Genomic DNA, 14,207 nt, shown 5'->3' on the forward strand with positions numbered 1-14,207 from the left:
TGCAGTGAGCCGAGATTGTGCCACTGCACTCCAGCCTGGGCGACAGAACAAAACCCATCTCAAAAAAGAAAAACTAACCCTTGAATGATGAGTTTTCCACTAATTCTCACACCCCATTGTTTAAGGGTCACCCTAAGGGCAGTAACTTCCTGGGCTGCCTCTGCACACCTTGCTCATCCATGAGGCGCAGCGGCTATAGAACTCACCCAAGCCACCTCTCATGCCAGTGAGGAAACTGAGGCCCAGAGCTGTTGGAGTGTGATGAAACATGGTGCCCAGCCAGTGTCCAAGGCCTGGCTGAAAGCCGATGCCAGTTCCCACAAAGAGAAATACAGGTTTCTCACAACTATGGCAGAGGAGTCCTGGGAGCGTTTGGTAGAGAAAAACAATGGCTGTGACCAGGAACCTTTGCTGGAGTCCTAGTGCCCAGACGCTTTGTTTGTCTGCGTCCCATGCCCTAAAGCCACCTCCCATTTGGGCTGCAGCTGTGGTAACAGATCTAGGAATTTCAACGCTGCCCACCCTAAGGACCCACTGTGCACCTCTCCACTTTCCTGCCTCAAGGCTGATGTGGCCAGAACTGTTGAGTAAACTTAGGATCTTGACAAATGGTGAGAATTACATTTTACATTGTGATCAGTTTATACAAATAGGGATATATATATATATATAATGGAAACCAAAGTTTCATGAAATACCCTTACTATGTGTGACATACTCTGTTATTTTTTATTCTCCTCTCAATTTTAACTTTAAAAAAATGCTGCTTACAGCCAACTAGATTGATTCATGATCCACTAGTGGGTGACAACCTTTACGTTGACCTCTGGTGAAGGAGAGTGGGCATTCTTCTTCCAGGAAGTCCTCTATCTCTAGTTTCAGCCCATTGTGTGACAGATCCCTGCTGTCTCTCAAAAACCAGAAAGCATTTCAAAGTCAACAAAGCACTTTCCTGGACACGATGCATTTGACTGTAATCAGGGGCACTTTTTTTTTTTTTTTTCATACAGAGAGTCTTGCTCTGTCGCCCAGGCTGGAGTACAGTGGCATGATCTTGGCTCACGGCAACCTCCGCCTCCCGGGTTCAAGCGATTCTCCTGCCTCAGCCTCTCTAGTAGCTGGGATTACATTTTAAGGGAAGGAAACTGAAGTTCACAGAGGTCATAACTTGCCCTGTCTGTTTAGTTACAATCATTGGTGAAACTGAGACTCATGCCCAGGTCCGTCTCATTCCAGAGCCCACATTTTTCCCAACATGCCACACTGCCTTCCCCAATGGCCAGGTCCAAAGCTAAACCTGGGCTTTGCCACAAAACTGTAGGACCCTGTTTCAGGGGCTTCCAATTTCTCCAGCACAGCTCTAATCCCATTTCAAGGCAGTACGCCTTTATTAAACACTGCAGAGGGGAATAGGACATGGTCCTTCCCTCTCAAGAAGCTACAAGCTGTTCATAGAAATGGACCTATATACAACAAAGTGTAAGACTAAGACAGGGCCGACCATGGTGTGTGCATTACTACAGAGGCCCACAGAGCACTGTGGGAGCACATAGAGGGAACAATCCAGGAAGGCTTCATGAAGGCTACACTTGAGCTGCACTTCAAAGGATCTACAGGATTTCAATAGGAAGGAAGAGAGAAGGAAGGAAATATTGCAAACCAAGGAAATAACCTAAGCAAAGACCTGAGGACATAAAAGTTGGGAGGATTATGAAGGCTATAAAATCTTTTCCATAGCAGGGCAGGGTCTAAATTATGTCCAGTGCAGATGCTGAGTTACCAAGTCCTGGGAGGCATCGTGAGTGTTGTGGAAGTTTAGGAGGCATTAGGGGAACAGTGAGAAAATGTAAGCTCTGAGAAGACTCAGCAGCCAGGTCCTGGGTCCCTGTTGAGCCTGAGGACTCCCTTGCCTACAGTAGGATCCCCGGCTGGAAGCCTTTGACCTATTGCAGATCTATACAGGGCTTGATTTGGTTCTCTTCCTGGCTCCACAGGGGATTCTGTCATCCAGAATGCATCCAACAGCGGAGTGGGGCAAGCGGTCATCCAGATCGCCGCAGCCCTGGGCCTAAGAACCATCAATGTGGTCCGAGACAGGTGCGTGGGGAGGAGGCTTCATCCCAGACAACTTCGGCCTTTCCCACCTCCCATCCCTGCGGTGCCCACTTGTACACCAGAGGGCGCCCTTGCATAAGCATAAACTGGCCTTAGGTGTCACTAACAGAGTTGGTGGCTGAAACAGATGAGTCAGCCCTAAGAAATAAAGCCCAGCTGGGTTTTGGCGATAGGATGAGTGAATCTGAAATGTAAAGAGAGGGCAGAAAGAAGGTGGAGACTGCCCTTACTGAACAGCTAAGACTTTCTGAGACTCTTGGCTTGTGATAACCTCATGTTTTCAAAATCCCAGTTCATATTTGGGAATGTTTTGAGGTGTATTATTCTTTCTATGAACCATCTAACCCAAGGCCCCTTTACCCTTGCTTTTGTGTGGTACTTGGAAGTGCACTAAATACAGACAGGAAGGAGACAGAGGCAGGTTTGTCATCTGTCTTTTACAGATGAGGAAACTGAAGTTTCAGAAAGCAGCTCGCCCTGGAAGACACAGCAAGTCAGTAACAGACTCAATTTCCTCACTCTCTTTCCATCGTATCGTCCAGTTTCTCTAAGCCTCAGTGTTCATGAATGTGGCCGTGGCGGTCATGGAAGCCCAGTCTTAGTATAATTGACACCAGCTTCAGTTCCTCACTTGTACTAACAAAATTCACTCCATTTGCCTTAACCAAAGAGACCCAGGACCACTCCCGGGCTAGAGTGTTTGTGCACAACACTCTGAAGGGCCCTTGAAAAGAGGGGGAAGTGGAGTTTGTCTTTTCAGAAGTTAAGTGACTTCTCCCTGGGCACAGATGGCTCCTGGCACTATGGAGCTGTCAGGGCCTGTGGAAACCACCCAGTCTCACTCTGTTTCCAGTGAGGAGACAGCCAAGAGCTATTGAAGCCAGATGAAATTAGGTGGCTGGTCCCTGCTCAAGCCTGGCTTAAACCTAACCCCAGCTTCCTGCAAAAAGAAGCATGGTTCTCCCAGCTGTGGCAGAGGGGTCCTGGGAGACTTTGGTGGAAAAAGCCAGCAGATGTGACCAGGGAACTATATTTGGTTTCCAGACCTGATATCCAGAAGCTGAGTGACAGACTGAAGAGTCTGGGGGCTGAGCATGTCATCACAGAAGAGGAGCTAAGAAGGCCCGAAATGAAAAACTTCTTTAAGGTACCTAGTAGGAGGGACATTGCCCCTCCAGTCCACGCACATCTCCCTGAAGAAAGTTGACATGCGTTAGAGAAGCTGGGGACTGGCACCATTGTTCCTCTCTGGAAACCTCCCTTTGCCTCTTCTTGGTTGGTTAAAGCTGGTTCTCCCAGCCAGGCGGCAAGCAGCATGCATTAAGTGCCCAGATGCTGGGAGGGAGGCACGAGAAACAGACACAGTTTAGGAAACCCAGTGTGACTTGCAGTTTTAAACATTTGTGGTGGGCCACGTCAGCCCACATGTGTGACTCTAAGAACTGGAGGACCTGAGGAAACAGAGACACAGAAAGAGAAAGGAAAGAAGTAACCTTTCCCAACTACCTGCCTTAATTTTATCTGATAATTTCTACAAAAGCTATTCAAAGGAACTGCTATCTGTTTTACTCAGAAAAGAGGAAGTGCTTAACCAAAATCATGCAGTTTATAAGGGGGAGAGTCACAGCTGGCCTCAGTCTCTCTGAACTTAAAGCCTCTTAACCTTCCAGAACCTCCACCCCACAACATGCCTAGTAAGTGACCAGACCCTCAGCCCCTTTTTACTGAACCATCTGGAGGATCCAAAGACACACACTCGCGAGCGTGCACTTCTTGCAAACATTTCTGAAGCAGTAGATCAGCATATATAATACTAGCTGAATCACAAGGACTGAGAAGGGGAGCACACAGGGAGCCGAAGCCCACCAAACTGCATGCAGATGCCCTCTGCCTATTCTTTCCCAGAGAAGATGAGTTCTGCCAGGTCCTAAAATGGACAACAGGATTAAGTTGCTACAGAAAAGGCCCTTCTTGGCCAGATGAGGTGGCTCATGGCTGTAATCCCAACACTTTGGGAGGCCGAGGCAGGCGGATTGCTTGAGTCTGAGAGTTTGAGACTAGCCTGAGCAACATAGTGAGACCTCTGTCTCTACAAAAAAATTTTTAATTTTTTTGTACTCGGGAGGCTGAGGTGGGAGGATTGCTTGAGCCTGGGAGGGTGAGGTAGCAGTGAGCCATGATTGCACCACTGCACTCCAGCCTGGGTAACAGAGCAAGACCCTGTCTTAGGAAGAAAAAGAAAAAAGAAAGAAAAGACCCTTCCTAAGCAGAGAAAAAGGTGAGTTCAAAGGCATAAACACATACACAGGTGCGTGCACGCAGACAAAGGCATAAACATCTCATTTTATTTACTCCCTCCTTCTAACACAGCACTTGGGCAAGCTTCAGACCCCACATGTAGAGGGGGGTCGCTCCCTCACTGCACTTCTGTTGCTTTCCAGGACATGCCCCAGCCACGGCTTGCTCTCAACTGTGTCGGTGGGAAAAGCTCCACAGAGCTGCTGCGGCAGTTAGCGTAAGTCCCTTGGGCCTGCAGGTCCAGCTCGCCGGCGGTCTTTAGCTGGGAGGACCATCAAGTGACCGAGTCCCAGTGGCCAGTTCAAGCCAAGACCAGGTCAGCACAATGCTGAGTGGAAACTAGGACCAAAGTCATCCAGCTATTTGGGCACTGCTTTCTCAGGCTCCTCCTTTGTAGATGACCAAAAGGCCTATCCAGCTTTATTTTTCCAAGGGACCCCAGAAGTAGACTGCTAAGCTGTCTGCCAGAGAGGAATAGTCAAGGATTTATAACCTAGGGATGTCTGAAAAAACCACTTAGTCCTAGTTTATTTAACCTTCCAAATTTGTACTAGCTTTTAAAATAGATTCTAATTTTAAAGGGAACATTATGCTTATTACAAAACATTTTGAAAACATGTAAAAGTGCAAAGGAAAACTTAAGCATAAAAGTTTCCTGTTGGCTGGGACTGTGGCTCATGCCTATTATCCCAGTACTTTGGGAGGCCAAGGAGAAAGCATCACTTGAGGCCAGGAGTTCGAGACCAGCCTGGGTAACACAGTGAGACCTGATCACTGTTAAAAAAAATTTTTGATTTTTTTTTTTAAGTTACCTGGCCAGGCATGGTGGTTCATGCTTATAAAATCCCAACAAGACGAGCAGATCACTTGAGGTCAGGAGTTTAAGACCAGCCTGGCCAACATGGCGAAACTCCATCCCTACTAAAAATACAAAAAAACTAGCTGGGTGTGGTGACAGGCACCTGTAATCCCAGCTAGTCAGGAGGCTAAGGCACAAGAATCATTTGAATCCAGGAGGTGGAGGTTGCATTGAGCTGAGATCACACCATTCTACTCCAGCCTGGGTGACAGAGGGAGATTCCATCTCAAAAAAGAAATAAAAGTTACCTATCACCCCACCACCAAGGGGGATAAGCCTTGTTGACAATATTAATGCATGTCCTTCCATTCTTCTTTCCTTTAATATAAGCTTCTAGGCCGGGCACGATGGCTCACGCCTGTAATCCCAGCACTTTGGGAGGCTGAGGCGGGCGGATCATGAGGTCAGGAGATCAAGACCATCCTGGCTAACACAGTAAAACCCCGTCTTTGCTAAAAATACAAAAAGTTAGCTGGGCGTGGTGGTGGGCGCCTGTAGTCCCAGCTGCTGGGGAGGCTGAGGCAGGAGAATGTCGTGAACCCAGGAGGCAGAGCTTGCAGTGGGCCGAGATCGCTCCACTGCACTCCAGCCTGGGCGACAGAGGGAGACTCCGTCTCAAAAATAAATAAATAAATAAAATAAGCTGCTTGAGCTAGAGTGTGCGTAAAAAGACACTTCCTGACTAAAGCAGGAACCCCCTCAGTAGCATGGATTCAGCTAGCACATACTTGCTGAGCACTTACTAGCTACCAGGCACAGAGAGGGCCGTGGCACTGATACGCCCTCTGAGATCTCACAGGCTAGATGAGCAGGTGAGTCACGTGGCCAGAGCGCTGTGGTGAGTATTCATCATGTACCAGACTGTGCAGTGCTTGACTTACCTCTCCCACAATCACCTAGACAGGGGGTGCAGTTCTTATCTCTGTTTTATACTTTTCAAAAATGAGGCCCAGGCCGGGTGCAGTGGCTCATGCATGTAAACCTAGCACTTTGGGAGGCCGAGGCAAGTGGATCACCTGAGGTCAAGAATTCGAGACCAGCCTGGCCAATATGGTGAAACCTCGTCTCTACTAAAAATACAAAAATTAGCCAGGCATGGTGGTAGGCACCTGTAATCCCAGCTACTTGGGAGGCTAAGGCAGGAAAATCGCTTGAACCCAGGAGGTGGAGGTTGCAGTGAGCCAAGATTGTGTCATTGCACTCCAGCCTGGGCTTCAGAGACAGACTGTGTCTCAAAAAAAAAAAAAAAAAAAAAAAAAAAAACGAGGCTCAAAGAGATCAAGTACCTGGCCCAAAGTCTAGTCAGCAGGAGAGCCAGGCTTGACCCCACATTTGAGCACACTGCTTCAGCCCTACACCTGACAGCCCCTATGGCAGACCTCAATCCCAATGTCATTGCAGGAGGAAGCGTTGTGCAGTGGTTATGAGTGTAGGCACTGGAGTCAGAATGACTGGGTTCAAGCCCCAGCTCTGTCTGTGACTTACTAGCTGTGGACCTGTGGAAAGTTAGGCAATACGTGAAAAGCAATCCAGGCCTCCGTCTCTTCATCTTTAAAATGGGGGTTTTATAAACCCTCTGCCTCTGAAGGGTAATGTAACACAGGGGCCCCCACGCCTCAAACCAGTGCCAGTTCATGGCCTGTTAGGAACCAGGTCACGCAGCAGGAGGTGAGCGGTGGGTGAGCGAGCATGGCTCCCTGAGCTCTGCCTCCTGACAGATCAGCGGCAACATTCGATTCTCATAGGCCTGTGAACCCTGTTGTGAACCACGCATGCAAGGGATCCAGGTCCCGTGCTTCTTATGAGAATCTAATGACTGAGGATCTGAGGTGGAACAGTTTCATCCCAAAACCATCTTTCCTCCTCCAGTCCATGGAAAAATTGTCTTCCATGAAACTGGTCCTGGTGCCAACAAGGTTAGGGACCACTGGTCTAAAGGACACTGGGTGATACACAAATTGCTGTATAAGTGATGGATGGGCTTCAGCTTTCTTGTCTCTAAAACAAGGTTGTTACGAGGATTCCCTGAGGCAGTACATGCAAAATGCTTAGAACTGTTCCTGGCACATAGTAGAAGCCTGGTAAGTGTTAGCTACTAGTCTGATTAGACCAAGTGCAGCAGGGATACAGAGGAGAGAGGGCTTGGCTCCCAGGAGCTACTTTCTACAGCAGGTGGCAGTCGAGGGGCACTTAAGACCAAACTACCCAGCAGCCTCAGGGACAGAAGTACCTGCCCTAGGACAGCAGCTCCTTCCATTTGGTAGTGTTCAAAGTCTACCTTGTGTTGTCCCCAAATGTGCTTGAGGTCATCCTTGATCAACAGACTCCTAGAAGAGCCAGGGAATGGGGAGGGGAACACAGGTTAAGTCAAGCATGTGAACTCCAGGCTTATTCACTTAGAAATTATATTAGCTTCACTCCTGTATGTCAGCTGACGTCGGGGTGTGGGTGTCAGACAGCAGGTACTGTGAAGGCACCTCCTGCAGTGAGAGGACGCTTGTCATTGTTCCCTCCACCATCCACATCGCTCCTTATCTGTAGATATCTGTAGAGCTGTTTCCTCACATTGATTCTTAGAATGAGCATTGACAGATGAAGAGATGAGGTCTGGGCCATTTTCACTGCATCACCCAAGGTCGCACACCTGTAGTGAGAGCAGAGCCAAGGCTGAACTCAGGCCTCGAGCTCATCTGGGGAGAGCAAGTTTCTTTTCAGCACTTAATCAAAACCTGACTGGTTGGGTTAGATCAGTGGATTCCCAACCCTGGCTAAACATCTAAGTCATCCAGATTGTGTGTGTGTGTGTCTGTGTGTGTGTGTGTGTTTAATATACATTCTTGTCTCCTGATTCACTGGGTCTGGGATTGGACCTAGGAATCTGGTTTCTTTGTTGTTTTGTTTTGTATTCAGACGGTCTCACTGTGTTGCCTAGGTTGGGGTGCAGCAGTGCAGTCTCAGCTCACTGCAGCCTCAACCTCCTAGTCTCAAGTGATCCTCCCACCTCAGCCTCCTGAGTGGGACCACAGGCATGTACCACCATGTGCAGCTAATTTTTCTTATTATTATTTGTAGATACAGGGTCTGACTATGTTGCCCAGGCTGGTCTCAAACTCCTGGGCTCAGGCAATCCTCCCACCTTGGCCTCCCAAAGCGCTGGTATTACAGGTGTGAGCTGCTATCCCCAGCATTCATTCATTTATTTATTTATTTATTTTCTGAGATAGAGTCTCACTCTGCTGCCCAGGCTAGGGTGCAGTAGTGTGATCAGGGCTCACTGCAGCCTCAATTTCATGCCCTCAAGTGATTCTCCCACCTCAGCCTCCCAAGAAGCTGAGACTACAGGCATGCCACCTTGCCTGGCTAATTTTTTGTACTTTTTTTGTAGAGATGGGGTCTCCTTTTGTTGCCCAAGCTGGTCTTGAACTCCTGGGCTCAAGTGATCCACCTGCCTCAGCCTCCCAAAGTGCTGGAATTATAGGCATGAGCCACTGCACCCAGGCGGAATCTGTATTTTTCAACCTTCCCCAGAGATTCTGAGAGCAGGGTTTAGGAACCAGGGTTGAAGTAGAAGCACCATGGCAGGTTCAGGGAGGGCTCTGTCTCTGCTTTGCACCCAGTCTTTGTTCTCTTTGGACTCCTTTAGGCGTGGAGGAACCATGGTAACCTATGGGGGGATGGCCAAGCAGCCCGTCATAGCCTCTGTGGTAAGCTGGGTCGGAGGGAGGCATGCCTGGAGCCGGGCCGGACACCTCAGCCAGGCCACATCCCCTGGCACGACAGCTGTCTTAACTTAGGCAATGCCCCGTCCCTGGAGGGGAGTCTGTACCCTTAAGCGATGCCTGAAGTTCTTGCCCTCAGAGCCTAGCATGTCCTTCCTGTGTCTGCAGAGCCTGCTCATTTTTAAGGATCTCAAACTTCGGGGCTTTTGGTTGTCCCAGTGGAAGAAGGACCACAGTCCAGGTGAGTGCACGGCCCAGTGCAAGGAGTCACAGATGAGGGCAGTGCCTAAAAATGGCAGCAGAAATGACCAGCTACTGAGCCCTGGAGGGGTGATTGGGTCCCCAGCCCCACAGAAGGATCAAAGAGAATAGCCTTAGGCCAGCTACTACAGTCAGCAAATTGTTATTGGACTAAACTAGGTTAGTCTTAGGGGCACAGAACAAAACAGACACTGCCCCCATCCTGAAGAGCTGACAGTGGGGAAAGATGGATAGCAAAGTAGAGAGAGTAGACTCTGGAGCCAGCCTGCCTGGGTTCAAATCTGCTTCCACACTACTGGGTAGAGGTTCTGCCTAGACAGTGGTGGGACCCTGGGCAAGTTACTTAATCTCTGCCTCAGTTTAAATTCATAAGTTTAAACTCTTGTTAGCCGTGTTTGACAGAGGAGGAAATCGAGGTTCAGAGTGGTTAAGTAGTATGCCCAAAGTCACCTCCCCATGGGGAGGGATGCAGCCAGGATGTGAACAGATCATCTCCTGTTCATCTCCTGGAGGACTGGCTCCCTAGAGTGGGATCTCCAAACTCAGGATGAAGAATAACATGGGATTATCCAAGTGAAGGGGAGGAAGGTGGTGGCGTGAATACAGTGTTTCAGGCAGAAAAAATCGAAAATCACATGTGCAACGGGGCACTGAAATGCTTCCGAGCGACCTGGAGTACTAGATCTGAGCTGGGGCTGAGAAATGGGGTGAGTGGGTTGTGACCAGGTTACAAAAGGCCTTATAAACCTGATTAAGGCATTCAGACTCACTGGGGTTTTTTTGTTGTTTTGGGGGTTATTTGTTTTGAGACAAGGTATCGCTCTGTTGTCCTGGCTGGAGTGCAGTGGTGTGTTCACAGCTCACTACAGCCTCAACCTCCTCGGCTCAGGTGATCCTCCCACCTCAGCCTCCCAAGTAGCTCGGACCACAGGCACATGCCACCATGTCCAGCTAGTTTTTGTATTTTTAGTAGAGATGGGGTTTCATCATGTTGCCCAGACTGATCTCAAACTCCTGGGCTCAAGGGATCCACCCACCTCAGCCTCCCAGAGTGCTGGGATTATAGGCATGAGTTACCGCGCCCAGCCAAGACTCACTCTTAAAGGCAACTGAGGAGCCACTGAAGTGTTTTAACCGGTAGATATGACTAGATTTGAAGGTTGAATGAATTTATATCTATGGAAAAACACTTCTCAGCCAAGACCTTCACTTCTCAACTTCCTGTACCATATAGGGTCCTTCACAGGAGGCAGGCCCAGGGAGGGGATGTTGGTGGCCTCAGGTCATGGGGTTCTGAGGGAGTCCTGGGCTCTCAGGGAGAGCTCCTTTTCCTGAGCAGAGCTCGACTATTCCACATCACTTGGCATGCCAGGCACACCCACTCCCTCCCCGGGCCTCCTCTGGCCTCCCTGCCTCCGCCATCCTTCTCCTCCCACCATTCAGTGCTCCTGGCTCCACTGTGGCTAGGTTCTGTGAGTCTGTGCCATCTTAATCACCACTCTGAAGAGTGGTCTCTGCCTGCCTGCCCCTCAGACCCTAGAGCCACTCCTATGTTCCTCTCTCCCCACCTGGACCTCACTGTCCTGAAGACAGGCAGGGACCAGGCTGCCTCCACAGCTACCCCTATCCTTGGCACAGCCAGGACTTAAGGCTTTATTGGAGCTCGGTGCCAGCTCCTGTCCATAGGGCAGCCCCGTGCCACATCTCACCAATCTCCAGCTGCTGTTCCTCTGTCTGATTTCCTCCAACCTCCCACAGACCAGTTCAAGGAGCTGATCCTCACACTGTGCGATCTCATCCGCCGAGGCCAACTCACAGCCCCTGCCTGCTCCCAGGTCCCGCTGCAGGACTACCAGTCTGCTTTGGAAGCCTCCATGAAGCCCTTCATGTCTTCAAAGCAGATTCTCACCATGTGATCATCCCAAAAGAGCCGGAGTGACGTGGGAGGGGAGGCGGATCTCAGGGGCTGGGTGCAGGCCCCTCAGTCGGGGTTCCCACCTTCCCCAGACTGCTCTCCTCACTGCCTCTTCCTATTAGGAGGATGGTGAAGCCAGCCGTGGTTTTCCCCAGGGCCAGACTTAAGGTATCTAATAAAGTCTGAACTCTCCCTTCCAAAAAGTAGAAGTCATCCCTGTCAAGAAGGACCGTCACTCTGCACTGGTCAGCTCACAGCACCAAAAGGCCCCCTTCCTGCTTTTCTGTCACGTGTTCCCCCAGTAATCATTTTCTGACCACCCTGAAAGCAAAGCCTGGGTGGGCACTGCCAGGGGAAAGACCAGTAGGCCACCATCCCTGGCTTCAAGCTGCACAAGCCCACAGAGGAGGGTCCTGTAGAACGAGCGCTTTGCTGTGCTTCTCAGGAGTGTGCGGCCCGGTCCAGGGCTTCGGGAAGATCAGCTGCACGGAAGAGTCAATGCCAGGCTGAGGTCATCAGAGCCCTGAGGAACGAGGATGTGGGGTCTCCATTCTCATGGAACTGCCGTTCTAACTGGAGACATAGACAATATACCAGTGGTTCTCAACCAGAGGCAATTTTACCCCCAGGAGACATATGACGATGTCTGGGAATATTTCTGGCAGTCACAGCTTGGGGAGGAGGTTGCTACTGGCATCTAGCAGGCAGAGTGAGTACTGCTGTTAAACCCACCACAGGACACACAACAGCCTCCTGCAACAAAGAATTACCTAAGGCCTGGCATGGTGGCTCACACCTGTAATACCAGTACTTTGGGTAGCCAAGGTGAGCAGATCACTTGAGCCCAGGAGTTCAAGGTCAGCCTAGGCAACATGGTGAAATGCCATCTCTATAAAAAATACAAACATTAGCCAGCCGTGGTGCTGTGCACCTGTAGTCTCAGCTACTCGGGAGGCTGAGGTGGGAGGATCACCTGAGCCTGGAAGGTCTAGACTGCAGTGAGCCATGATCATGCCACTGCACTCCAGAGCAAGACCCTATCTCAAAAAAAAAAAAAAAAAAATCAGCTCCCAAATGTTCAATGTTCATGAGGTCATTGATAAACCCTGCATTAAACAGTCTCACAGTAATTACCATAGTGACTAATGCTGTAAAGAAGATATGTGGGGTGCTGTAAGAGCAGAATGAAGATCTTGCCCTAGGCACCAGGGTCAGGGGTATGCTTCTGTGAAGTTTGAAGGTGGGCCCTGACAAATGAGTGAGCTTTATTCAGGCTGAGAGAAGAGCTTGACATATGACATGCTGGTATTTGCTTCACAATTCATTTGCTCAAAGCAAAGAACAGAGGCTTCAGGGTGTCTCCCTTATCACCTGGCCCTCTGTACCCAGTACTCAGAAGCCTCATTCAGGACTAATTTATTGAGTGCCTAGTGTGTGCCCAAAGCTAAGGATACCAATGAAAGAAGTGCTGCTGGCCTTTAGGTTGCTTAGCCTAGTGCAAGATTGACCAGTACAGTGTAATGATGATGTCACTGACATGGAGGTGTTCAGAGGGGCTTGGGAGGACACACAGGGGCCCCAGTTCTGCCTGAGGGTATCAAGGAAGGATTCCTAGAGGAGGTATCTTCCACAGCCAGTCTTGAATACCGAGCAAGAAACTGCATATCAAGTAAAGCCAACAGCACATATGAGAGTTCAGAGGCCTGAGAGCCTGGCACTCAGGGAACTGCAGTCAAGTGTAGCTGCTGCCTTAGACATGGGGGAAATGTGGGAACTGAGGTGGGAGACATGGGCGAGGGTCAGATCACAAAGGACCATGATGTCAGGACTTACCCTGAAGCCCTAGGGAGGCACCAAGGGATTTTAGGAGTGGAGCAATATGGAAAAAACTGGCTCAGAAGGTTTTATTTATTTATGTATTTATTTTATTTATTTATTTATTTATTTTTGAGACAAAGTCTTACCCTGTTGCCCGGGCTGGTGTGCAGTGGGGTGATCTCGGCTCTCTGCAGCCTCCGCCTCCCGGATTCAAGTGATTCTCCTACCTCAGCCTCCCGAGTGGCTGGGACTACAGGCCCATGCCACCACACCCAGCTAATTTTTGTATTTTTAGTAGAGACGGGGTTTTACCATGTTGGCCAGGCTGGTCTTGAACTCCTGACCTCGTGATCCACCCACCTTGGCCTCCCAAAGTGCTGGGATTACAGGCCTGAGCCCCCGCGCCTGGCCAGAAGTTTTAATTGCATGCCAGTTTGCACACAGACTCCCAGCATAATCATCTTTTCTTTGGGAGCATCTTGTGTGTCCGCTGGAAAAAAGGACTCAGCTTCAGCCTGGGGCTGGGAAAGGTCTGCATTGCCCTCTGGGGAAAATTTGCCACCTTCTGGGCTCAAGATAAGCTCCAACTCTTTCCTGTTCCCTGTCCTCTAAGTTAATGGGACAAGTGATTGTACAGATGATCAATGCAGGCAAGTGAAAAAAGCCTAAGAAGGAGGGAAGGCTGCCAGAGGCCACAGGAGTAAAATTAAGATCAGGTTCTTTTAGGCCGGGTGAGGTGCCTCACACCTATAATTAGCAGGGTGTGGTGGTGCGTGCCTGTAGTTCCAGCTACTCAGGAGGCTGAGGCAGGAGAATCACTTGAACCTGGAAGGCAGAGGTTGCAGTGAGCTGAGATCGTGCCACTGCACTCCAGCCTGGGCAAGAGAGAGAGACTCTGTCTCAAAAATATATATATATATATATATATATATATATATAGGATTATTCCAGGGGAATCCATAAGGTTGGGGTTTAGGGAGAGTGGTGAGCCTGAGTCCTGGTGAAGGAGCAGGCCCCTGGTGCCCATTCTAAGAGTAGGCATACAGGAATGTAAGTAACACCATGCTTCAAGATCTGGAGGAACATGCAGAATGTCCTGAGAACAGTGAAGGCAATGATTCCTCGTACCTTTAGGGGTCTGGAGGTGACACTTGGACTGATCTTTAAAGGATGATTATAATTTACTCAGGGAAGGGTGACAAGCATTACAGACTAAGAGACC

General features: G+C 49.5%; 1 protein-coding gene across 3 annotated transcripts in view; it reads left to right on the plus strand.

Annotated features, from left to right (window-relative positions):
• The window catches only part of MECR (mitochondrial trans-2-enoyl-CoA reductase), a 43,007-nt gene extending 31,637 nt beyond the window's left edge, over positions 1–11,370 (plus strand). For all 3 annotated transcript variants that reach the window (XM_011955498.1, XM_011955500.1, XM_011955499.1), the window contains 6 exons: positions 1,995–2,097; positions 3,160–3,262; positions 4,557–4,630; positions 8,916–8,976; positions 9,160–9,232; positions 11,011–11,370. In XM_011955498.1, coding sequence (XP_011810888.1) covers positions 1,995–2,097; positions 3,160–3,262; positions 4,557–4,630; positions 8,916–8,976; positions 9,160–9,232; positions 11,011–11,168 — 572 coding nt within the window. In that variant the 3' untranslated portion in view covers positions 11,169–11,370. The remainder of the gene's footprint in view (positions 1–1,994; positions 2,098–3,159; positions 3,263–4,556; positions 4,631–8,915; positions 8,977–9,159; positions 9,233–11,010) is intronic.
• The last annotated feature ends 2,837 nt before the right edge of the window (positions 11,371–14,207 follow it).

The sequence above is a fragment of the Colobus angolensis genome, unplaced genomic scaffold (assembly GCF_000951035.1).
Source record: "Colobus angolensis palliatus isolate OR3802 unplaced genomic scaffold, Cang.pa_1.0 Scaffold4, whole genome shotgun sequence".
In the NCBI taxonomy this organism is placed as follows: Eukaryota; Metazoa; Chordata; class Mammalia; order Primates; family Cercopithecidae; genus Colobus; species Colobus angolensis.